This window comes from Oratosquilla oratoria, chromosome 16, assembly GCF_046742065.1.
Source record: "Oratosquilla oratoria isolate Oo_2021 chromosome 16, ASM4674206v1, whole genome shotgun sequence".
Taxonomy (NCBI): Eukaryota; Metazoa; Arthropoda; class Malacostraca; order Stomatopoda; family Squillidae; genus Oratosquilla; species Oratosquilla oratoria.
The window spans coordinates 376,699-404,478 of record NC_134792.1 but is presented as its reverse complement, the minus strand read 5'-3'; the positions used below and the strand labels follow the sequence as shown (position 1 = coordinate 404,478).

The following is a 27,780-nucleotide window of genomic DNA, read 5'->3' as shown; positions in this document are numbered from 1 at the left end:
TCCCGGGGCTTTGTTATTTTTTAATTCTTTTATCGCTGTTCTTACCTCATGAATGGATGGTTCTGGTAGTTCCATCTCATTTATTTTCCTCCTCATCATAAGGGTTCTCTGGCTCTGGTTGATTAAGGAGTTCTTTAAAATGGTTCTCCCAACACATTAAAATTTCCTTTTCTACTGTTTCAATTTTTCCACTTTGGTTCTTTACCATGTTTAACCTTGGTCTATACCATGTTCTTATTTCGTTAATGATTGCATATTGTTCTCTAATTTTTCCTTCTCTGCCTAGTGTTTCAATTTTATCAAGATTATTATTAATGAATTCTCTCTTTTCCCTTCTTTTTATCCTTTTTGCTTCTCTTCTCTTTTGGTGGTACTCTTCCTCTGTTTCTTCATTCTTCCATTCCTCATCATACCACATTTTCCCTCTTCTCCCCTCCTTCTACCCAACAATCTCTTCTGCTGTGCCTATTATACTTCCTTTCAGTATCTTTGCTTCCTCCTCCAAATCTGCATCCTCCTCTATTCCCTGTAATGCTTTAAACCTATTTCCGAGATCCACTTCATAGCTTGTCCTTACTTCCTGCTGATTTAGCCTTTTAACATCAAATTTCTTTTGTGGTTGGTTTTGTGTTTTCTTTGATATTTTTAGTCGGGATTTTATTTTTGCTATCAGTAATATATGTATGAGTCACAATCGGCCCCTCTAAAGCTCCGCAACATCTTGCAATGACCTTCTGTGTTATTTGTTAATTAACACATGGTCTATTTGATTTCTTGTTTGCCCATCTGGGTATATCCATGTGTATTTGTATTTGTCCTTTATGTTGGAAGCATGGACCCCCTATCATCATATTATTTGCTTCAGCAAAGGAAGCTAGTCTCAAGCTGTTCTCAGTGGATGTGGGATGTAGACTTTCTTTTCCGATTGATGCAAAGCATTCCTCCCTCTTGACTTGCATATTCATATCTCCAAGTATGAGTAGTACATCATGCCTTGGGATTCCATCTACTATACTCTGTAGTTTTCCATACAGTCTCTCTTTGTCGTTGTCATCTGCATCCTCAGCTAGTGCATATACAACCATGATTGACATGTTAAACCATTTCCCTTTGAAACAGACAATGAGTAGCCATTCATTGATGAAATTCACATTCATAAGGGTTTGCTGTGCTCTGGGACCCACCACTAGTGCCACTTCTCTGTGGATTTTGTCTCCGCATCCACTGTATATAATTGTATGACCTTCCACATTGCACTCTCCCACTCCCGGCCATCTAACTTCCCGTAAAGCCGCTATATCAACCTTAAATTTCTTTAATTCATCCACAACATTCTTTGCATGTCCAGCTTGATAAAGACTTCGCACATTACATGTTGCAATTCGTCAGGGGAATTTCCATAAAAGACTACCATTTCCATTGCGAGAGTTGTCACCAGTAGGTCTGTCCACCTTAAATTTCTTTAATTCATCCACAACATTCTTTGCATGTCCAGCTTGACAAAGACTTCGCACATTACATGTTGCAATTTGTCAGGGGAATTTCCATAAAAGACTACCATTTCCATTGCGAGAGTTGTCACCAGTAGGTCTGTCCAATTGAGGCATTGTTTTGGATTCAGTAACAATAAATTTAAGGTGGGCAGGTTGTTGGCTTTACCGCACCCAAGCCGGGTTATACCTTGGTCGCTGGACATATAATCAGTAAAAGCAGGGACACCACGAGTAGGTAGTATCCCAACAATTGGGCCGCAGAGGGTAGTCCCAAAAATAACTTAAGCTTAACTTAACAGCTATCTTAGGCCTATATACAGTCGAACCTCGAAAGCCCGGACTAATTGGGGGGAAGGGTGGTCCGGTCATGCCAAACGTCTGGTCATCGAAAATATCGCCCTAACCACCGTAGATTTTCATAGCGGTATACTTATAGGTAATGTATATGGCATAGAAACACATAAGAATAATACTCTAACACTGTAATAATAATGCTATAATACCAAAAATTCTGTAATAATAACTGTAATACAGGCATGTAAATGTACTGTATATACAGTGTACTGTACTGTATTTTTTATTACGTACACTGTAAATAAGGAAGGTATGCACGCGGGACAGTGGTGGTGGCCAGGGTTGCTGCGTTTTCTACACTGCCATGTAGAATGGGGGTGTTGCCATACCGGGGCATACATTTTTCTCGGGCGTGTGCAGACTTTCATAGCAAGATATACTTGCCAAACTTTGACAAAAATGGTGGTTCTAGTTTTTTTATTCTTGAATGTATATAAGGCCCCCATGCCCTAACATATTCAGTAAGATATCATTTTTTTTATATATTATTATCGCTAAAAGAAAGCTGAAACTTTAGCGTAGAATTTTTTCTACACGGTAAAAACGTATCTTTTGGGGTATAATATTTTATAAGTACCGTATTTTTCGGACCATAAGGCGCTTCGTACCATAAGGCGCAGCCGTAATTTTCTATTCCCCGTCCTTACATAAGGCGCACCTGGTCTCGTCATCGGATAATCATGCATATGTGAGTGCTTTCAGAACTGAACATTTTCGTTGTTGAATGAGAAAAATCGGTTGGGATTTAGCAAAATTACAAAAATAAATGATATATATTTTTATTTTGGTCAGTGAAATCAGACCACCTCCATGGACGGTCTGCCCTGCCAATACCCCTAAAAAACAACATAAACACGTTACGGGAATTGTGGGGAATTAAACCAACATTAGCAGTTTTATTCCCGGAATTCTCTATTCACTTAAAAACACAGGATTACAAATGAAGGTAAATTTTTAGTTTCGACCATGGGCGCAATATAGTAATAGAAAATTAATTATTAATTTTTTAAATTATAATATATCAACGTAATATGCAATTTTGTGCGCGGAAATAAAAAACAAAAAAGGTGCTTAAACAGATTTCGTAAGTAACGAAGTCGTGTCGGACGAATGGTACGCCATGTTTGTTATGATAGATGCCGACGTCGAAGAAATGAAAGGATGATAAATTCGTCTCACCTAACCTAACCTGTGTTTAATAAATCATTACCTGGAAATTAAATGTCATCTGGATTGTCCTCGTCGTCATCGTGAGAGACGTTGGCGGGCTTTTCAACCACTCACCTTGTGGGGTATACAAAGTTCTTGCAGCTTGAAGAAATGCATGTATCTCCTCTCCATAACATTCCTTCAAAAAAATATACCTGGCGAGGTACTGTCGGAAGTACCGAGACAAGATGGCGTCCCGATCCTATGCTACCGACTTCGTTCATTAGCATATTTGCTTGTAGCAAGGCATTTTTTATTTTCATTTCCGCTCACAAAATTACATATCATGTTGATGCATTTTAATTTACAAAATTAATAATTAATTTTCTATTGCTATAATGCGCCCATGGTCGAAACTAAAAGAATATCCTAATGACTACAGTCTGAGTGGTGCGAGACTAGACCAATGCAAAATGGCTGTCTGTGTTGTGGACGCTATCATGTCATAGCCATGATAGCGTGAATGAATGTGGTGGCATGGACTCGAAAACTGTCGATGTTTTTGCAATTTTCTTGTTAAGATACATGCATCTTGGTTATAACTTGGTTGTAACTTTTGCTAGGACTATGCACTGCTGCCGTCGGCAGGCTAGCTACGAAACGTGTCAAAATAGTACGTCACTGTCCGAGGCATTTTTTTTTGCACTGAAGCCACACATAAGGCGCACCTCATGATAAGGCGCACCACCCGATTTTGGCCGATTTTAAGGATTTTGCCCGCGCCTTATAGTCCGAAAAATACGGTAACACAATTACCAATAAAAGTCATATTTTGATGTACCATTTATAATTTGATAACTAGTTCTATGATTTTTAAACAAAAGTTTGAGTTTTTGAACGTTTTTAACAGCCTGCTGATATGTAGAAAAAATTTCCTCATGTCCTTGTGCAGTTGCCACATGCTGCTATTTTACTACGTTTGGGTACAAAATTCTACGAAATGGCAGCCCTGGTGGCGGCTTGACTGGGCCGGGTTTGAGTACACGTGTACGGGCGTCGCTGCCACCAACCGGACAAATAGGGAACTTTGCTTGAAAAGTCTGCCCTTTGTTCATTTCGACCGGTCATATGAGGGTCTGGGCATTCGGGGTCCGGGCTTTCGAGGTTCGACTGTATTGCACATGCAGACCCCCCATGTCTTACATCCTCACCATAAATAATATAACAAATAAATAAATAGATAAATGAATATATAAAGAAAATAAACCATCATTCAAGACACCCAATTACAAATGTTAAGACTAATTAACCTAATTCACATTATAATACAATATATTTTACCTTCTCTTTTCCTTTATCTTCGATTTGTATCCTGCTTCTTCTTCTTCATCCTCTTCTTCTTCTGTTGTAACAACAACTTCATTGGCACCTACAGTTCTAATTGCATCGAGTTCATCTGCTGAGGGTATATCATTACTACTTATTCCACAATTTCTTGCTTCGACTTCACCATTTGTTCTATGTTCTTCTTCCTTTTCTTCACTTCCCACTACTACTGGTTTGGCTTTTAGGATGATAAAATACAAAACTATGGTCAAAACTGAAAACGTACAGTGGTTCCACATACATGTATGTATAAACAGGGTAATATTCAGTGCATGCATATCCACTCAATCTATTTCAATATATAACAACTGCCTCACAATTACAGATAGTCATGATGATCTCATGTTTGAAATAATTGAAATATATGCTAACACAAGCTGCAATGCCAGACCCATCATGAAGTGTATTAAAACTATATAAAGGATAATTTTTGGGAAAAATGTCATGACACATCAGACAACCAATTCATTTTCTTAATCACTGAATAGTAATCAGTAAGAGAAGAAGAAAATGAAGGAAAAAACAGAAAGGTAATACAGATAAATAAAGGGATGGAGAGAGAGACAGGGGAGTGGGAGAGACACGGAAAGATAAGAGATAGAGATACAAAATAATGATAGAGAGAGAGAGAGAGAGAGAGAGAGAGAGAGAGAGAGAGAGAGAGAGAGAGAGAGAGAGAGAGAGAGAGACTTACAAGAAATCTCAGTATCTCAAAAGGTTTTGTAACCCATACCAAGGAGGTATCATTAAAAGATTACAGGGGATTTATACTAGTACTTACACTAATGTGTGTAACACCTTGTCTAACTATCTTTTGAACTGCTCAACTAGGAACTATTTACCACATCATTTGGCAGTCTGTTTCAATTGTTGCACATTTTATAGGTAAAAAAGTCACCAACATTGTCACAAGAGTAATGAGGGGGATTGATCTTTCACTCATAATTGCGAGTGACATTCATGTTTCAAGTTAAAGAGATGTTGATAGTCAATGTTATCAAATCCTTGAAGTATTTTGAAAACCTCTATTAACTGTCCTCACACTCTCCTGGTTTCTAGATAAAAAAAAAAAAAAAAAAACCCAAAGCCTTGAGACACCTCTGGTAGCCCATGTGTCTAATGGCAGGAATAAGTTTTGTTGCTTGTGCCTGAATTTGTTCTAGCCTCAGCATGTCCATCCCCAAGTTCAGGAGGAGGGAGGGAGGAAGGAGGAGGGCAGGAGAAAGAAAAAGAAAGAGAGAGAGAGAAAAAGGAAAAGAGAGAGAATGTATTTACCTAGTTGTATTTACGTAGTTGTATTTTATGGGATGAGAGCTATACTCGTAGTGACCTGTTTTCGTATCTCTCCACATCCAGTTTATTCTTAAAATCGTGTATAGTTTTGTCATTCACTGTTTCTCCGTTTAGTTTGTTCCAGACATCAATCACTCTATGTGGGAAGCTATTTCTTTTTTTTTCAGGTCTCTTCTGTAGCTGTTTCTTTTGTTTCTTTTCATGTCCTCTTGTTTTTCTTCTGTCCCACTTTAATAAGTCGTCTCTATCGAGAATTTCCATCTCTTTCATAATTCAAATGGTCAACAAATCACCTCTTTCTCTTCTCTGTTCCAGTGTTGACAGATGTAATTTCTCCAATCTTTGTTTGTATGTCTGATTTGACAGTGTAGGTGCCATTTTTGTCACTGCTCTTTGGATTCTTTCTAATTTTCTTATGTTCTTCTTTGTGCTAGGTGCCCAGTGTTGCAGCATATTCTAGTTTAGGTCTTATCAGTGTAACAACTATTTTTTTTACCATCTCCTCATCTATGTAGTCGAAGGCCACTTTCATTGATCTTAATAAGTTATAAGTCTCTCCAAATAATTCATTGACATGTTTATCAGGTGTCAAGTCGCTCGAGATGATTACTCCCAGGTCCCTTTCTGAATTGACTTTTTTTACTTTTGTTTCCAATTTTGTATTGGCTTGATACTCTGTTTTTGCTTTTTCCAAATTCCATTATGTGTGTGTGTGTGTGTATTTACCTAGTTGTATTATATGGGAAGGGAGCTATGCTCGTGGTGACCCATCTTTGTATCTTTCAGCATCAAGTTTTTTCTTAAAATCTTGAATAGTGTTTGCACACACTGTTTCTTTGCCTAATTTGTTCCAAGTATCTATCATTCTGTGTGGGAAGCTATTTTTTTCCAGATCTCTTCAGTAATTATCTTTTTTGAGTTTCTTTTCATGTCCTCTTTGTTTTTCCATTGTCCCATTTCAATAAATCATTCTTATCTAAGATTTCCATTCTTTTCATAATTCTATAGATAGTATGTCTCCTCTTTTCCTTCTTTGTTCCAGAGTTGGTAATTCAAATTTGGACAGTCTTTGTTCATATGGCATTTTGGAAAGAGTTGGTGTCAGTTTTGTTGTTAATCTTTGTATTCTTTCTAATTTGTTTTATATTTTTTTTTGTACTGGATGTCCATAGTGTTGCTGTGTACTCGAGTTTTGGTCTTATTAGTGTAGTTAATTTTTTTTTCTTATCATTTCCTTGTCCAAACAGACAAATGCCACTTTTATTGACCTCAATAAATTGCAGGTTTCTCCGACTATTTTATTAATATGTTTGTTCGGTGTCATGTCTTTGCTGATCATCATTCCAGATTCTTTTCCAAATCTATTTTTTTTACCTCTTCTTCGCTAATTTTATAATCTCTTGATATTCTGTTTTTCCTTTTTCCAAATTCCATTATACTACATTTCTTGATATTGATTTTCACTTCCCACTTTTGAGTCCATTTCTAGATTTCGTCCAAGTCTTGTTGTAATGAGTTGTAATCCTCCTCCATTCTTACTTTCTTTAGTATTTTTGCATCTGCAAAGAAATTCATATAACACTCTACTCCTTCATCCATGTCATTTATGTATATGGCAAACATGATTGGGGCCAGTGCTGATCCCAGCGGGACACCACTTATCATTTCTTCCCAATTTGAGAATTTATCTGTTATTACTTACTCTCATTTTCCTCCCAGTCAGGAAGTCTTTAATCCATTCCAATAATTTTCCTCTGATGCCATCTATTGACTCTATTTTCATTATTAGTTTCTTGTGTGGTACCTTATCAAATGCCTTTTGTAGGTCCAGAAAGGCACAGTCTGCCCAACCATCTCTCTCTTGTATTATATCTATTAATCTTGAGTAGAAGCAGATCAAGTAGAGAAGAAAAGGTAAAAGGTGCAGATGGGGAGATGATAATGGAAGAGAAGGCAGTGAGAGGAAGGTGGGCAGACCATTTTAGGGAGTTGCTAAATGTGAAGGAGGATAGGGAGGGAAAGGTAGTTGCAGTGGGAAGCGTTAAGAAAATGAGAGTGATGAGTGAGGAAAATGGAGGAGAAATAGGGAAAGATGAAGTGAAAGCAGCTGTTAACCACTTCAGTACGGGACTTAAATCTCGCGGGCAGCAGCCAATGCCAGCCGTATGACGTAACGTAATAATATTCGCATCATAAAATATAGTCACCGCTTATATCGATCGTTCTCTCTTTCACCCGCGAATTTTGAAAACCACAGAGAATGGGATTCAGGGCGCATTTGGGAGAATGTAAAAACACAGGGGCGACTACAATAAATTTAATCAAGACGCCGATATGGCAGCGTCGCGAATCCACTTGCTCCTCATGACGCCTACGTGTGCGGCACCGTATGGAAGGGGTTAAGATGATGAGAGCAGGTAAGGCACCTGGGTTGGATGGATGCAATGCAGAATGTCTGAAGAAAGGAGGTACAGTTATGGTGGACTGGCTGTTGAGGTTATTTAATGTTTGTTTAAGAGAGGGTAGAGTGCCGGAGGACTGGAGGAGTGCCTGTATAGTTCTGCTTTACAAGAGAAAGGGGGACAAGTGTGAGTGTAGTAGTTTCAGAGGGATCAGCTTGTTGAGTGTAGTTGGGAAGGCTTATGGGAGGGATCTTGATTGAGAGGATTAGGTGAGGAAAAGAGGGAGTAATTGGTGAGGAAGAGTGTGGGTATAGGACAGGTAGGGGTTGCATAGATCAGATTTTTGTAGTAAGACAGATATGTGAAAAAGCTGTAGGAAAAGGTAAGGATTTTTGGGGGCTTTTATGGATCTGGAAAAGGCTTATGACAGGGCAGACAGGAAGGCATTGTGGGAGGTATTGCAGATACATGGGATAGGAAGAAAGCTTTTAAGAGCAGTCAAAAGTTTTTACAAGAGTAGTAGAGTGCATGTTAGGATTAGAAAGGGAGAGAGTGAATGATTTGAGATAAAGGTGGGACTTTGTCAGGGATGTGTTGTCACCCTGGCTGTTCAATTTATATATCTTTAATTGACTCTTCCACCTTTCCGGTCACTACCTGTAATTGCTCTTTGACCTCCTTTTTCAGTTCTTAATTTTTATTTTTGTCCTCATTTTTCATTCTTTTGTTTTCTCTTTTGAAGACATCAATATCACTCTTTAGGTCACTTAAGTTCTCTAATCGTTTGCTCATTACTCTTATGCAAAGTAATCAATTCCCTAAGTAAAGCTCGGTAGTCCAATTTTAAATCTATGATTTCTTCCAATAATTTGTTTACTTCACGATTTCTGATTTCTGATTTCTGATTTCTAAACTTTTACCTATTACTCCTGGATTTCTTTGAAAACCTGAAAAATTGTTGTTCTCCCATCTTTGGTTTATCCTTGGAGTATCTATCATACAAGTTATTTTGGGGATGACACCTCTCGGTGATTCCACCTTGCTTATGTCCAGGCCTCTCTTCGTTGGTTCGTTTGATATTCTTTCGTCTTTTTCTTTTTCCATTGTGCCAACTATACTTATTTTAAGAACTGGACTTTACTTTATCGGTCACATGAGAAACATAGCCCATACATCGCACACAATAACAATGAGTTTCCTTCGTGTCGGCAACAAAACCGCTAGATAGGCGCTCAATTGCTGTACTTCCTTTCACTTCGGTGTCTTGTTTTCTTGTGTTTGAGATGAAGTGTTTGAAAAGTATGGTAAGTGTTATAAGGATGGATAAAGTGAGAAATGAGATGAGGAGAACAGGGGTACAAAGGGAGGTCAGATGGGGTAGATAAAAGAATATTGGGATGGTCTGGACACATGGAAAGAATGAATGAAGACTAGCAAAAAGTATGTGGAAGATAGAGGTGAATGGAGTAAACCTGAGGGACCAAGAATGAAGTGGAAGGATGGGGTGAAAGGGGCTCTGAGTATAAGGGAAATGTGTGTTAAGCAGGGAAGGGAGAAGGCAAGAGATAGGTGTGAATGGAAAATAAATTGATGTGGCACACAGGGATTTCTACTTATCTTCTCTATTTCCACATGAGGGGAGGAGGAGAGAGGATCACTGTAAATAAAGTGGCTGGCCCTGCTGTATATGTGCTGTATCTTGCTGCACTACTCCTGATCTGAGCAGTGGGCAATGGACAGGGATGACCCTTCACCCACAAGGAGCTAAGATAAAGGGGAAATGATTGACAGATGGGGGTGGGTGCATGCCTTCCTGACTACGTTCCTTGTAAGGGGAAAGAAACCTTTTAGTATATAGAAATGTATTCATAAAATAGGGCAGTGGATTGTCAAATCATTACAGTACTGTACTTGGTAGAAGGTAATTTGAGAGTGAAGGTTAAGTGGAGGAAGAAGAAAAAGGAGAGAGGCACATAAATACTGCATGTGAGGAAATTAAAAGAAACAGAAAAAAGCACCACGTGAAGCTGAGAGTATTGGATGTTGTTAAAAATAAAGGAGTTCAGGAAGAATGAAGGAATTACAAAAAAAAAAAAAAAAAAAAGGGCAAAGTTGGTATGTGGGATAAGGACGCTGGGAGGGAACAAAAGGAGAGGCTGTCAATAGTATGATGAAGAGGTTATAGTTGTGGTGGCAATGAAGATACAAACATATAAAGATATGTTGCAAAGAAGAAATGAGGAAGGTCATGAGATATACAAAATAAAGAGGGTGGAAGCAAAATGAAAGATGAGGGAGGTTAAAAAGAGAGTGAAGGTAGGTGTTTGATGGAAAATTTTGAAAGGAGTAAAAAGATGTTTTGAAAGAAAGTGAAGAGAGGGGGGTTAGTTTATAGGGGAGAAAGCAAAGGGTGCTGACAGATACATGCCTATGGAAGGGAAGATGTATGGGGAGGATGGGTGAAATATTTTGGGACTTTGTTGCATGTTGAGGGCAGGGAATCTTTGACCATAGACATACAAGATAGCAAAAATATGACTGATAGGGAAGGAGAATGGTAGGGCTACAGGAAAAGAGCAATGAAAGCAATGAAAGCTGGTAAGGCACCTGGGTTAGATGGTGGTCACATGGAATGGCTAGGAAAGATGTTTAACCCCTTCCATACGGTGCCGCCTACGTAGGTGGCATGAGGAGCAAGTGGATACGCGAGGCTGCCATATCGGCGTCTTGATTATATTTATTGTAGTTGCCCCTGCATAATGACATACTCTCTAAAATGTCTTCATCACATTTTCTATGGTTATCAAAATTCACGGGTGAAAGAGAGAACTATCGATATAAGCGGTGACTATTTTTTATGATGTAAGTATTATGACAAAACATTGTACGTCTGGCAGCTAATGCTGCCCGTGAGATTTTGGCCTGTAGTGAAGTGGTTAATGTGTGCATAAAGGAAGGTAATGTTCCAGTACACTAGAGTAGTGCACATATAGTTCAACTATATAAGGCAAATTGGGCCATATATGATGTAGTAGTTTTGGAGGTATCAGCCTATTAAGTGTAGTTGGTAAGGTGTATGGGAGGATATTGGGTGACAGTATTTAGAGGGGAATAGAGGGAGTAATTCTGGAGGTGTGAATTTAGGGAAGATGGTGTGTAGATCAAATTTTTGTGGTAAAACGAATATGCTAGAAGTTTTTGGCAAAGGTTAAGGATGTCTTTTGGGTTTTCTTGGTTTTGGGGAAGGGGCAGGGTTGACTGAGATGTATTATGGGATTTATTGCATATGTATAAAATAGGGGAAAATCTGTTAATGACAGTCAAAATGTTTTATATGAGTAGTGAATCTTGTGTGAGGGTAGAGAATGTTGAGAGTGGTTTGGTGAATATAGGACTGTACCAGGGTTGTCATGTTACCATGGTTGTTCAATTTTTTAATGGGTGGAGTGATGAGATAAACATGAAAATGCTGGGCAAGGATTTGGAGTTAGAGAGTGATAGTTGAGGGAAGTGGGAGGGCAACCAGCTATTTGTTGAGTCAGAGGATAGACTGAATTGAAGTTTGGGAGGATATATACAAGGATCAATCAATCAATTCTTTGCTGGTCTCTCTTGCAGAGGATCTGCAGCCTCCAGGATATGGGCAATAGCCTCTGGTTGGGACCATAAATCACTTAATGAAGAGATATTGTGTTGTTGTCTCGGTATCATTTATATGAGGCATAGTAGTATGAGGTGTTTTGTCTCTTCTTTGTGGTGGTTATATCTGGGGCAGTTTCAATCTGTAGCCAGGCGTATTCTATGTTGGTATTGTCATAGTTTCCTAATAATAATAATAATAATAATAATAAATAATAAATAATAAATAATAATAATAATAATATAATAATAATAATAATAAAATAATAATAAAATAATAATAATAATAATAATAATAATAAAAAAAAAAAAAAAAAAAACATTAAAACAAAAGGATTCCTGACCAAATAAAAATTAATAGCAATTGTAAACACAAGTATCTTGGGTATTTAAATCCCACCAATTATGAGGATGTACTATATCACCTTACCTCTTCTCTTCTTTCGCCTTTTCTTAAGCTTTCTTAAAATTTTTTTGGTACAACGATTAAGCCTCTTCTGTTCTTTCTTTCGTTCTCTCTCCACTCTTAAGAGTTCTTGTCGTCTTTTCCGTTTTTCCTCCTTCTCAGCTCCCTTGGTAGCTTTACGATCTTCTTCTGGATCATAATCTGTGAGAAATTACAAAAATCAAACTCTTAAAATATATGTAGAAATCAATCTTTGTATAAGTGGCACATGTGGAGTACAGGGACATAGGTATTCTACATTTATATGCCTAGATATGTATGAATGAGAGTTGGTTACTTAATATACTGAGCAAATTTGTGAGAGTTGCTACATACAGGAGTAGTCTTAAAGAAAAGTGGGATTGGTGTGGGAAAAGTGAGATTAGAGTGGTAAGTGGTAACACCACTGGTGAACGGAAGGGGCTCTGAAAACATATATGACTGACTGACTGATTTGTTGTGTTTGGGTGCCGCAACATCATGGTCCTATGACACTGCTACAAAATTTTTATGGTAGCAAAGATGGTAGGCTGAAACATGTACATTACAAATGAAATTTTGGTATGGTCAAAATAATCAAAAGGTATGTGAAATTTTGGTATGGTCAAAATAATCAAAAGGTATGAAAGACGTGAGCATGCAAATAGGGAATGATGTGAGCTAGAGATAATCATAATAAAAGTATTCAAAAGTGGAGCTATCATTCCTTAAAAAGACCAGTTCTCTATAACAGATGCACCTCATTTCCCAGGGAAAGGGCCAAATATCTATGAGATACAGAATACTCCATACTCCCCACAACAATGGAAAAGGTATCACTCTCACGGGTCTATCACACTGGGACTCATCAGCATCTCAACAATAAGGACTGATGCCCTAAGTCTAATTGAAGGACACCTGCATCCACCGATAAGCTAGGTATTGGAGACAAAAAGAATGCACCAGTTACCATGCAAACACCAGCATGGTGCACCGAGTCCAACACATAAAGCCATACCTCAGTGGGGTATTGGCTGCATGTTATTGTGGCAAAGTAGCATGCAATTGATACTTTAGGGTCTATATAGGGTGCCCTATGGACCAGAGCCACACATCATTTTGTCTGTGATAGAGTAAAACTCTGTTCATAGAGAAATGATGACACAAAAGGAGAAGACAGGGAGACATCCCTTCAGACAGCCACAATCTATTTCTCATACATACTCCCTCACCCCCCATCCCCCTCCCACCCCTTCCTGCATCACAGTATCATCCATACACAACCCTTCTCCATTCACCCCATCTTCTGTCCTCTCCTGTCCTTCCTCAACAGACATTCCTCTCTTTTGTAATGCCCCTTTTACCCCATCCATCCATCTCATCCTAGGACGCCCCCTCATATTCACTCCTTCCACCTCTGCCTTCCACACCTCTTTTACTAATCTTTCTTTATTCATTCTTTCCATGTGTCCAAACTATCCAAATACTCTTTCATCAACCATATCTCCCAGCTCCCTTTCCACCCCTATTCTCCTCCTCATCTCCTCATTTCTCACTATATCTAGCCTAGTAACCCCCATCATACTTCTCAGACATTTTATCTCAAACACATTCATACTCCTCTCTTATGTTCCATGTTTCTGCCCCATACAGTGCTGTTGGCACAATCATTCCTTCATATAACCTTCTCTTAGCATCCATTCCCAGATGTCTATTTCTCATTACACTTTTTAATCCACCAAGGCATTTACTCGCTTCTCTCAATCTACATTCTGCCTCCACCCCCACTCCTCCCTTTCCTGCCACATTCGCACCCAAGTATCTAAAACTATCCACTTCCTTCAGTCTCTCACCCTTAATGCTCACTTCCAGCCTGCTGCCACTCTCTCCCCTTGTACATCTCATCACCTTACTTTTGCCCACATTCATCTTCAGCTTCCTTCTTTCACACACCCTCTCAAACTCTCACTAACTTCCTCAATCCCTCCTCTGATCCTGCTACAAGCGCAGGAAAATAGAGGGTCACCATAAATGGTGTAAAATCCAAGTGCGGGAGTGTTTCTAGAGGAGTTCCCCAGGGCTAGGTTTTGGGTCCCTTATTGTTTACTGAGTACATAAACAACTTGGACAATGGGATTAATAGTGATGTTAGTAAGTTTGTGGACACTAAAATAGGATGCCTAGTCAGGAGATGCTGAGAATCTACAGGAAATTCTTAACAAATTGTTCACATGATCAGTGAAATGGCAAATGGACTTCAATATCTCAAAGTGTGGCATGTTAAATGTAGGGCTACACAACCCCAAAAGCAGATATAGCTTAGATAACAGGTTTTTAGAGAAAATTGAGTGAGAGACTTGGGAATTCTAGTGAGTCCTGACCTTAAATCCAGGAGACAGTGCATTAGTACCATCATTGAAGCTAACAGAGCATTAGGTTTCATTGCTAGGGTGGTTATGAATAGAAGTGCGTAGGTAATTATCAAACTCTATCTGGCATTAGACCCATCCTTGACTATTCAGTACAGTTTTGGTTCCCGTCCTATGGAATGAACATCAATTTACTTGAATCAGTACTGAGGAGAATGACTAAAATGATACATGGTCTCAGAAATTTACCTTATGAGTAGTGGTTTAGCCACCTTAACTTACACTCTTTGGAAAGATGCACAGTACAAGGTGATCTAATGGTTCAAGTAGATCAAAGGCTTTAACAAGGGTGATGTAAACAAGGTCATCATATTTAGACAACAGGGCAGGACTTGCAATAATGGATTTAAATTGGACAAATTTAGATCTAAGAAGAAAATCGACAAAAACTGGTTTACCAATAAGGTGGTTAATGAATGGAACAGATTTTTAATCATATAGTAAGCGCTGCGCTCAAACTATCGGATGTTTTAAGAAAAGGTTAGACAGCTTTATGGATGGAGATAACAGGTGGTAATTGACATGGAAGTGCCTAGTGTAGGTCTTATGGTCTCTTGTAGTCCTCTTCATTTTTATGTTCTTAAATCCCCTTTCACTCCATCCATTCATCTTATCCTTGGTCATTCCCTGAAGTTCACTCCATCCATCTCTTCCTTCCACACCTCTTTTACTAACCTTTCTTCACTCATTCTTTCCATTTGTCCAAACCATCCCAATACTCTTTCATCAGCCTTATCTGTCATCTCCTTTTCCACCCCTGCTCTCCTCCTCACCTCCTAGTTTCTCACCCTATCCAACCTTGTAACTCCTACCATACTTCTCAGATATTTAATCTCAGATACATTTAAACTTCTCTCTGCCTCTTTTAAATTCCAAGTCCGCACCTCATACAGTGTTGTCAGCACAATCATCCCTTCATATTCCTCTTTGCATCCATTCCCATCTGCATATTTCTCATGTTATAAAGTTTAAAAAGAAGAAAAAAGAAAATCAATGGGTAAAAGAACTTACCTGACTCATCAAATATGGAGAAGTCAAATTGAGTTGAATCTCTCAATGCTCTATCCACTAAATCCCAGCTTATTCTTTCCTCTTTTTTGAATTTTGTTTTCAGTTCACTTCTTGAGCGCCATGGAAAAAGGGTTTCCATTAAGGAAAAATCTGTGCCAACTGTAGACAAAGCTTTGTAAAATCTTGCAGTCTCCTTCATGGTCCATTCTGTTGACCTTTTCCTTTTTTTTGTCCACAAACCATACTTAGATGTATTGTCTACATTCTCCTCTACCACTTTAGTACTGCTAAGAATCTTATCCCTGTTCTTTGCTGCTGTAGTTTTTATAGTTAAGCTTTTTTCATCTAATATAATCTTACCATCTGGGCCAATCTTAACTCTAGGTGCAAACTCATCAGCTGGTTGAGAATCTTCTTCATTTTCATGTGTACTGGTATCTTGTGAGTCCTGGCTAGGAGTATCCAAGGCCAAACTTTCTTTATTTTCATCTTGTAACCTATCAGCAGATCCATCATCAGGAACTTCATGTACATCAGGTGGTGCATTTTCATGTGCATGAGAAGAATCTGGTTGATCAGCTATTGCAACTTCAGCAGGCACTGCTTCTTCTGCAGGAGTCTCAACAACATCAAGGGCAAGATCATCAACCCTCTCTTCTTCCAGTTTTTCTGAAACAACATCAGTCTCCTCTGTTTCAGTCTTTGTACGTTTCTTTGGACTTTCTGTCCGTCCAGGCATAGGATTTGTTTGGGGATTCCAAAATATGAGATCAAACATTGTCATTTTACTTTTCTCAAGACTACCAGCAGATATTTTTTTTCTGTATTCTTGTTTCCTTTCCCTAAAAAACTTCTTTTCAATAGTCTCACTGAGATCCTCATCATGAGAACCAAGCTTTAATTTTCTTTTGTGTTTTTGACTAGGCCACTTAACTTTACGCAGTGGGGTTGAAATATTTGCTTTCCCTTCCTTTTTAACATTACTCTTTATTTCTTTTGCTATGTTTATGATCTCCCTGGATTTTGTCTCTACTTTATCTTTATCTTTATTTCTACCTCCCTTCCTGGCTACTTTCTTTTCAACCATGAGCACACTACCAGTATTTTCTTTATCACCAATACCATCATCACTACTACAAATTACTTCTTCACCCTCCATCATTTCTCCTTTAGATTCTTGCTTTAATTCTACTGGAAGCATTTTATGACCACCTGGTGTTTTGACTGATGCCTTCACTTTTCGTCTTCTTGTTAGTGGTAATAATGGCTTTGAATTACTTTGTATAACATTTTTCTTTAACTTGGGTTCATCAGATGATGACTTGTTAGCCTTCTGTACTGGTACTTCTATGACACATGATGAAATGCTACCAATTTCATTAAGTTGAGATTCAGAGGTAATTTTTGAAGGTGTGAGCTGGTCTTCTGGTAACTTTTCAATTGTAATAATGTTATTCTTGCCATTATCTGTAATTTCTTGTGCATTAATAACTGTACCCTTTATATTGTCTCTGGATCTTACAGCCCCATCAAAAGTACCCTCTTCAGAAAAATCTTCATTCCCATCCTCTGGCCTTTCCTTCCATACAGCTTCTCCTTCTTTTAATCTATTCTCCCCAGCAAATCTGTCTTTCTTACCAAAAGTTCTTTTACAACTTAGGGCAGGGACAGTGTGCTTCCTTGCTCTATGAGAAGGCAGGCTTAAGGGATGTGGGGAACTCAATACAGTATCAACATCTGAGCTGGGTAGAGACTCCTGCACTTTTTCTATTGGCACTGAACTACTATCTCTATTAGGATCCTCACATATAATATCTGGTTCTTTACCAAGTTTCACACTATTTGTGTCAAAGTTTTCACTACTGCTACAATTTTCTGAAAGTTTTGTTGAGGATTTATCAGGCAATTTTGTGATTTTTAAATCCCTTTCTGGTAATATACTGTGTGACACAGCTGAGCTATCAACATTCACTGATGTGTCCATTGCAGATTCCTTTTTATTAAATGAAACAGGTGATTTGTGAGGACTAACTTTAGGTTGATTGAGTGTTAAATCATTAATTGTTTTACCAATATCTTGATTACTATTTACTAACTCCATAGGAACAGTAGGTATTATGGTCTGAATGGCTGATGGAACTATCTCGTCTTCAAACGTAACTTTCTTTTGTTTGTTGACATGTGACTTTGCATAACTGGTTCCTTCTTCTTTCACACATTCAACTTTTTCATTTCTGTTACTATCCTCTTGTTCAGGAACATCTAATTCTGTATCAAAAGCACCTACTTCTTTATAACATAATGTTTTTTCATTTTTAATATTTGAGGCAACAGTAGTGTTCACCTTTTCTTGTTTTTTCTGCTCAACAACACAAGTTTTGGAATCCCCATGTGGAGGACCTTTCCTAGGTCTACCAATCTGTGGTAAAGCTTTAATCTTTTGTCTTCTCATAAAAGACATTTTTGTTCCAGTCCCTGCTGTTTGAGCTATTTGCACAGGATCTACAGGTATCTCACCTGAGTCCTTGAATTCTATACTTCCTTGAGAGCCACAGGCAGCTTTGACTGTGTCATCAATAGAATAAATACTAACAATATCACTTGAACTAATTATTCCTTCAGAATTATCTGATGTTTTGCTTAAATCACTTAAACTTTGGTGTGACTTATCTATATCACTTGAACTAATTATTCCTTCAGAATTATCTGATGTTTTGCTTAAGTCACTTAAACTTTGGTGTGACTTATCTATATCACTTGAACTAATTATTCCTTCAGAATTATCTGATGTTTTGCTTAAGTCACTTAAACTTTGGTGTGACTTATCCAAAGTAGATAAGGGAGGAAAAGATTCAGTCTCTTCTATACATTTAGGAGAGACTGGTCTTAAATCTGTCCTTTCAGAACTTAAAGATGATGATGAAACTTCATGTTTTGCCTCTAAATTCATTGGTGGGGATAAAACATTGGTATTTTCTGGAACAACCTTTGTTTCTGATGCCAGTGATTTTGTATCTGGAGCACCATCATATGAATTATCGCTGCTTGTTCCTGGGGCCTTTGAAGCTGGCTGTGCCTTCTTGGGCACACCTCCAATATTTGGAGCAGCTCGTATCCTCATTCGCCTCATCCTTGCATTTAAATCTGCAAAGAAACAAAAATATTGGTTACAACTAACATATCAAAGAATCTTCCTACAAAATTACCACTGGCTTAAATTAGTAAATACATACATACATATACCAATGGCTTTTTCCCCCCTTACAAGGGAGGTAGCCAATGTCAAAGGCATAAATCCACTCCCACCCATTTCATCCCCACATACTTCACTCCCATTCACCACTACTCCCTCCCTCTTTTCTTGGCACCTCCTGGATGATGGCTCATCCTTGCATCTCACCCACTGCCTTGGATCAGAAACAATGCAGGAAGACACAGCACATCCACAGCAAGGCCACTTCATTTAATCGGTGTCCCCCTCCTCCTCTCCATCCTCTCTTGCAGAAAAGGGAAGACGGAGAAATCCCTTTGGGCTGTGTCAAAACATCTTTCACACACACTCCCTTATCCCCCCATCCACTACCCACTCCATTCTAAGACAACATCATCCATACACAGCCAACAGCCATTCTCTACTCACCACTATCTTCTGTCTTCTCCCTTCCTTCCTCAATAGACATTTCCCTCTTTCCCAATGCCCCTTTTACCCCATCCATCCATCTCATCCTAGGTTTCCTCCTCATGTTCACTCCCTCCACCTCTGCCTTCCACAGCTCTTTTACTAGTTTTTCTTCTCTCATTCTTTCCATGTGTCCAAACCATCCCAATACTCTTTCATCAACCCTATCTCCCAACTCCTGTTTCACCCCCATTCTCCTCCTCACCTTCTTGTTTCTCACTCTATCCAGCCTAGTAACCCCTACCATACTTCTAAGACATTTCATCTCACACTTAAACTCCTCCTCTCTTATGTTTCATCTTTCTGCCCCATACAGTACTGTCAGCACAGCCACCCCTTCATATAATCTCCTATTAGCAGCCATTCCTAAATGTCTGTTTCTCATTATACTTTTTATTCCCCCAAGGCATTTACTTGCTTCTCTCAGTCTACATTCTACCTCCACCTCCACTCCTTTCCCACCACATTCACACCCAAGTATCTAAAGTTATCCACTTCCTCCAGTCTCTCTCCCTTAATACAGTCAACTCTCAATTAACATGAGGGTTATGTTCCTGGAGACGGACTGGAGGTGAAGCTTTTTTTTACTGACGTTTCGTCTAACGACTTTCTCGTTCGACGAAACGTCAGGAATAAAAAGCTTCACCTCCAGTCCATGTTTCCTTTACCGTGTCTATACAACTTGTTCACATGGATTTTCATTTTTCCTGGAGACATCGTGTTAATCAAAATCGCGTTAGTTAAACATATTTTTCCCATAGGAAATGATGGTAATTGGGGGGGTTAGGTTCCTGGACACTGGGAAAGTCTTGTCTTTTTCGGGATTTTGTTAAATAACCTCACCAGCCAGTCCACCATCACTGTACCTCCTTTTTTTTTGACATTCTGCATGGCATCCATCCAGACCAGGTGCCTTACCTGCTTTCATCATCTTAACAACTGCCTTCACTTCATCCTTCCTTATTTCTCCTCCATTTTCCTCACTCATCACGGTCATTTTCTTAGCATTTTCCACTGCAACTATCTTTCCCTCCCTATCCTCCTTCACATTTAGCAACTCCCTAAAATATTCTGCCCATCTTCCCCTTACTGCCTTCTCTTCCATTATCATCTCTCCATCTGCACCTTTTACCTTTTCTTCTCTACTTGATTCGCCTCCTCTTCCTCTCTTAATTTCTTTCCTCTTTGCCTCCTTTACCTTTTGTTGTACTTCTATTTTCTTTTCTTTGTACCTCTCATATGACTCCCTCGTCCTATTTTGTAACCAATCTGTGAAAGGTCACTTCTTCTCTTCTACAACCTTCTTTGTTTCCTCATCCCACCATTCACTACCCTTCCTTCTATTTCCTCCTGTCCTTCTTGTTAACGAATTATAAAATAATCTATCTGCATATTTCATCAGTTATGCCCATTAAATTGATGTCTGCAGTTTAAAAGCCTCAATATAGATAAGTATGATAGGGGTTACTAGGCTAGACAGAGTGAGAAATGAGGAGGTGAGGAGGAGAACTGGGGCGGAAAGGGATCTGGGAGATTGGGTTGATGAAAGAGTATTGGGATGGTTTGGACACATGGAAAGAATGAGTGAAGAAAGATTAGTAAAAGAGGTGTGGAAGGCAGAGGTGGAAGAAGTGAATATGAGGGGGCGTCCCAGGATGAGATAGATGGATGGGGTGAAAGGGGCATTACAAAAGAGAGGAATGTCTATTGAGGAAGGACGGGAGAGGACAGAAGATAGGGAAGAATGGAGAAGGGTTGTGTATGGATGATGCTGTGATGTATGAGTGGGAGTGGGTGGGGATAGGGGGTGAGGAAGTATGTATGAGAAAAAAAATTGACACAGCCCGAAGAGATTTCTCCCCATCTCCTTTTCTGCATGAGGGGATGGAGAGGAGGGGCCGCCAAATTTATGAAGCGGCCTTGCTGTGGATGTGCTGTGTCTTGCAACACTGCTTCTGACCCAGGGCAGTGGACAAGATGCAGGGATGACCCATCATCCAGGAGGTGCCAAGATAAGAGGGAGGGTGGAGGGGTGTGGAGAGTATTCAGGGATGGAATGGGTGGAAATGATTTTATGCCTTTTCCTTTTTGGCTACCTCCCTTGTAAGGGGGAAAAAGCCTTGGTATATGTATGTATGTATGTATCTATCAACACAAACATGGTGCATCATTCAGCCACCATGACTTCGTTTGTTAGAAAATAGGTTCTAGCAACTTTTTTTTATTGATTTCCACCAAGAAAATTGCATGTTACATTGATATATTATAATTTACAAAATTAATAATTTTCTATTGCTATACCACATACGTGTGCACAACTAAAAATTTACCAAAATCACTTATTAATTTTGTAAATTATAATACATCAATGTAATATGCGATTTTCTTGGTGATAGATAATGAATCAATGTACATGAAGTGCAAATAATGACAAGAACACATAGTTCGGAATAATAAATGCAAATTGCCGAGGATAACACAAAAAGCATGTATGCTTATTTCCACTGTGGTCCTCATCAGATTGTTATTCTACACTAAGTCACACTGACAACATACGTAGGGGGTTAAGGGGACCAGAGACAATCATGAGTAATACCAGTCAGAACACATATGACAACACATATGACACAAAACATTGTTATAGTTTTGCTAATATTACTAAAATGTTTGTACACATAGGAATATTAAGACCAAAAATTTGAGCACCATCACAAAAAGGAACATTGCATTAAGCAAAGGAACAACAAAATAATGTTAAACTGTAACAAAACAGTATGAGTGAGTACTATATCAGAGTAGTACCATTAATGATATACTGCATTATTCTACAGCTGTATCAACATGTATGAGTGAGTACTATATCAGAGTAGTACCATTAATGGTATACTACAATATTCTACAACTGTAACAACATGTAGTTATAGTGAATGCTACACTGCAGCTAAGGTCACCTATTAATTAAATCTAACATTTAACCTGGATCTCAGGACGGAGTGGGCAATTAGTATGAGCACTAGGGAGTAGTACATTATAACCTGAAGCACCAGAGGTAGGGTACAGGGGACCAGTACTCGAATGAGTAAAACAACAAGGAGAACGAGGAAAAAGGTCAGATCATAACTGTTCTCGGACCCTACCTGAGACATATACCATATTATGACTGGCAAAACAAAGGTGGAAACCAATTTGTAACCATCAATCATTGTTATACTAAACTAAACTTCTGAAGAACAAAAAAGGGGGGAGGTCAGAACAGTTATGAGTGAACGCAGATTTGGATGGTATTACTCATGGAATCAGGTATCCCTCACTAAGCTAGTAGTACACAAAATCAAGGCTGTTCTCTGTCCATAGCTGAGACATATAGTAACCCTTGACTTTTTTCTTGAAGGTAACCTTGCTATTTGACTTCTTAATGGACACAGGTAGTGAGTTCCATAGTTGAGCACCTGTGAAGTGAAAACTGTTTTTGGTGAAGGGACCTGCATGAGGTACAATAAGAGACTCTTGACTGTTCCGGGTTTGGTTCTCAGCCGATAATATAAAATTACAGCTCACATATGAGGGAGCAGAATTATGAATGACATTGTACACCTGGTTTAGTTTCAGCTGCTGGACATGATATTTTACAGGTAACAATCCTACTCTGCTAAATTCTTCAATACCAATATGACTACGTTGAGGTAATTTTAGTATGAATCTAATTATCTTATTATCAATAACAAAAAATTTGCTAAAACCAATTTACTAACTAACGAAGTCGTGGTGGTTGAAGGATACGTCATGTTTGTTTTAATAGATGCCAAGGTCAAAGAAATGAAAGGATGATAAATTCCTTGATTCTAACCTAATCTAACTAACCTACGTAACCTAACCAATGATTAGTAATGTGGTACCTTAAATTCTAAAGATCATCCAGGTCATCATCATCATCACAGATGCTGGTGGCCTGATTATTATTGTACCTCAGGCAATTAACAGACAATGGCAGAATCCTGTGGGTAAATGTTCAGTTGTGCACATGGACGTGATATAGCAATAGAAAATTAATTATAAATTTTGTAAATTATAATGTATCAATGTAATATGCAATTTTCTTGGCAGAAATAAAAAGCAAAAAAGTTGCTAAAACAGATTTTGTAAGCAACGGAGTTGCACCCGATGAATGGTACGCCATGTTTATTATGATAGATGCCGACGTCAAAGAAATGAAAGGATGATCAATTCGTCTAACCTAACGTGTATTTAGTAAATCAGTACCTGTAATTCAAGGTCATCCGGATTGTCGTCATCACGAATGTTGGCGGCTTGTTCAATTACTCTTTCTGATTGCGGGGTATATAGGTTTTTCATAGCTTGAAGGAATGCATGGATTTCAGCTCCATAGCATTCCTTAAAAAATATATAGCTTGCGAGGTATTGGCGGAAGTACTGAGGGTGTACACCAGTCCTCAACTGGACCAGGCAGACAACACTTGACAAATAACAAGATGGCTTCCCAATCCTATGCTAGCGACTTCATTCATTAGTATATTTGCTTGTAGCAAGGTATTTCATATTTTTATTTCCACCAAGAAAATCAAATTTCACAATCATGTATTATAATTTACAAAATTAATATTTAATTTTCTAACATTATATAACACATCCATGTGCACAACTGAATCAAATACCACCCGTGTTCTCTCATAAAGTCCAAGGAAGCCATATTGTCTTTGTAACACCGCTTATTAATGACACCTGAAGTTGAACACCCGGTCCACAACATGACAATGACTGGACTGGACAGATGACAGCATGGAGTCTGTATCATATCCTAGTGACTTCATTAATTAGTAGATTTGCTTGTAGCAAGACTTTTTATTTCCGCCAAGAAAATCACATACTATGTTCATTTGTTATAATTTACAAAATTAATATCTAATTTTCTAATGATATGTCGTGTAGGTGTGCACAACTAAAATAATACAAAAAATATCAATTTATTTTTTTCATAGTGAGGCTCAACTTGTCAGAGCTATGACTTTAAAAGGCAATGTCTACCATATGGAGTAATTTGCAACACATTTATTGAGATAAAAATTCTTGTAAAGGTGTAACTGATGTGCTTAATGAAAAACCATGATAATCATAACCTACGGGAATTTTCTCAGTTATTAAATTAAGCTGTTTACATTATAATCAGTAAACTGTATCCATTATCTGTAAAGAAAAATCTTGCAAACATGTAAAAACGACATATATGGTGAAAAAATAACCTGGGGTGCAAATCTAGCGCTGACATCAAGCAGTCACAATGCCGATTTTATTACATAGTACATACTATGATACTTCATCATCATGGCAGTGGTAAATATTTATATCAGTCTGTTTTTCTTTGTAAGCGCATTACTATTCTTTTCGTCAATGATCTCAAACATCTACTTACACCTTACCTTCTCAATGACGTTTACGTTGATAAAATCCCACCCCTTCGCCATTTAAAGGAAGGAATGTAAAGTTTATGTATTATGAAATACACACACAATCCCATTGGTTTCAGTACTATTTTTGTTTTTCTCTGTCAGCTGTTTTATGGTTGGCATGGTGCTGCCACCTATAGATTCTGGAATCTGCATTCGTATGATATTGCCTAATGTTAACTCACATATCTTAGCTGTATTTGATTGCATTAATTTTAAGACAATACAGTTTGAATTTTCTGCAAGAAAATAGAAAGGAAATTGATGTGGACAAAAATACAAAATATGTAGTGTAAAGGAATCAACACCATGCTGGAACTCCGCCCACATATGGTTCATTGTCATAAAAATAAAATTGATAAACGTATGAGAATATACCTCAAAACGAGTGTAAATTAAAAATCGGTTCCTCTCGGAACTATTGAATCCGAAACTGCTTTTCTAACCCAAATTGACTCCTATTTTTGTGAGGAAATCAGTGATTTTTTAATACGACTACAGAAGTTCACTGTTCAGAGCTGAGTGCGAATAAAGTCAAGTGGTATGGCAATTTACATAAACAGTCTGGCTTCAAATGCATAAGTACTGTTATTTATTTGGCTAATTTTACACCTCCCCCCAAAACTGTCAAAAGTTTCGGTAAATGTATACTACCCCTAATTATGTTCAAAGCCACACAAGTTTTCTTAAAGCTGAAAGGAATAAGTACAATAAAGTTTAGAACAAAACATAAAAGGCCAGGTTGAAGAAAATAAACCTTTTGATAAGCAGTTATGGAAAACAAATATCTTGATATTTGTATATGCGGTGAATGGCCTACCGGCTCCGGCGCTTAGCCTCCAAGCCAAAAATGTCATAAATGAAATCAAATCAAATATCTTGTGCAGGCGAACAGGGTAAAATACGTCAACATAGAGCTAAATGTGAACAGGTAACTCGATTTTTTGCAAATAAACCCAATCATTATTTTCACTACTGTGGCTGTTAAGTTTCATCTCGACCTAATGTAACTAACCTACCCTAGCCTACCTAACTTTAATAACCTAACAAATTGCTGTTTGACCGGGTGAGACGAAAATTCACAAATGCCCCAAGTTGGTTCAAAAGTTACCCAAGGCAAGTGTATGTATGATGTAAAACAGGTTCGTGAATTTTATAGATCTTAAGGTGTCATCTCAGACTCGTGTAAGCTAATGAATGTCAGTGTTGAACAAATTCATCCTGTAAACCAGTGGTTCTTAATCGGGGGTACCTGTACCCCCAAGGGTTACGAGACCTGATAGCCGGAGAAAGCAAAACATTTATTTTCCTTTTTTTAATATAATTATCTTATTTTTTTTTTTAGTTAGTGTTAAAAAATCTTACGTTCTCTATTGTTTCATATATTCTTGATATCTCGTACAATTTTTGTTTATGCTTCGTTTTGGTCCTGGTTCTGATCTTTGGCTTCAGAAATTTAGTCAGTGGTGTCCTGGGTTCTCAATGTGAGTTAGAGGAGCCAACGAGTAAAGCTCACGTGTGTTCAAAACGTGTTGCACGTGCACTGGTGTTGTGTGTTTCCCTAGTTGTGTTTTGTATTTACCTAGTTGTATTTTGCGGGAGAAGAGCTATGCTCGTAGTAAGCCGCAGTGTGTAGATGAGTAGATGTGAACAGTGCGAATTGGGTCTGTATTTTGTTTGATTGTGCTCGAGTGGTTGGTAGTATTGAGGTGAATTATTGGTGCTTGTAGCATTTGTGATTTGTATTTACCATTAGTATCTACCTTTAGTGCTGGTCATTAGGTACCTTCACGGGAAATAAGACCACATACCAAGGTTGAATGTTGATCCTGTATCACTTGGCATATACTTAGTATGAAAAGTTATACTGGTTTAATTCTGCCTTATGCTCACCTTCTACAAGTTTATTCTTAAAAGTCTTCAGTAGCTCTGGCTGAAAGGAAGTGTTTCCTTGGTCCTGGTTGATGATGCACTTGTAGTTTTAGCTTATATCCTCTAGTGGTGGTGCTTAGTGATGGCTGAAATATCGTTTTGCCACAGGAATTACATTCTCGTTGATAGTTGATCTGGTCAATGTTCTTCAATACCTTGAAGACTTGGGTGACATCAGCTCGTAGTCGTCGAAAATGCAGGTCAGCGAGTCATTCTGAATATGAGAGGCGAGACAGTAGGCTATGTTGTTAATGTTTCTTGGGCCTGCCACACACGTGCAGTTTCAACTGACAGTTATAACTGAACAGTTGTAACTGTCAGTTTAAACTGCACGTGTGTGGCCGGCCTTAGACTGTCTGTCCGAGCAGTCCCGTCTCCTCAAGGAATGCCATGACCAGAACTGGGTTTTCCCACAAATCCTTTTATAGACTGTATGTTGTGTTTGCATGCGTGATTGTGTATAATGCAGTCTTCTATTATGTGTTCAATAGTATGGGGTGAAGTGTTACATCCTGGGCAGTTGCCCACAATGTGGTCATCCAGCCTTTTCTGGTAGCTTAGAAGGGCTGGGTGGTGGCCGCACCACAGTCTGGCTAGGTGGAATCTGTCTTTTCGTGGGAGAGAGGATTCGAAGGGATGGATATTATGGTGGGCATGCAGCAATGTGTTGTCTTTCAGTGTGTTAATGGATCACTGAGTGATATGATTATGAATATGTTTCCGGAGGCTAGTATTTGGTGGTTGTGGAGGAAGAGAAGAGAGTATTTGTGTATGATATACTGTATATATATATATATATATATATATATATATATATATATATATATATATATATATATATATATATATATATATATATACATATGTATATATATATAATTTTATTTATCATTATTTTTATTTATTTATTCTTTTTTTGTGTGTGGGTATTCTGCTATGTAGTGTAGCGGGTGTGCTGTGTTTGTGGAGGTTACAGCAAGTGTTTGTGTGCCTCTCATGTCAAGGAAGGTGATCCTTGACTTTGAGGACGTTTGTTTCATAGTGTAGATGGTCTGTAAGTGTTGTATTTGTGCACCCTGTAATTGTTTTTAGAGCTTTGTTTTGTTATGGTCTGAAGGGTGTTGTTG

The 27,780-nt window shown here is 38.3% G+C and overlaps 1 protein-coding gene across 1 annotated transcript in view; it reads right to left on the bottom strand.

The window, feature by feature from the left end:
- Nucleotides 1-24,840, bottom strand: part of LOC143033805 (uncharacterized) — a 50,015-nt gene extending 25,175 nt beyond the window's left edge. Inside the window, exons 1-4 of the mRNA XM_076199300.1 lie at nt 24,695-24,840; nt 15,581-18,724; nt 12,147-12,323; nt 4,338-4,560 (exon numbers count right to left, since the gene is read on the bottom strand). Coding sequence (XP_076055415.1) covers nt 4,338-4,560; nt 12,147-12,323; nt 15,581-18,710 — 3,530 coding nt within the window. The 5' untranslated portion in view covers nt 18,711-18,724; nt 24,695-24,840. The remainder of the gene's footprint in view (nt 1-4,337; nt 4,561-12,146; nt 12,324-15,580; nt 18,725-24,694) is intronic.
- Between the last annotated feature and the right edge of the window lie 2,940 nt (nt 24,841-27,780).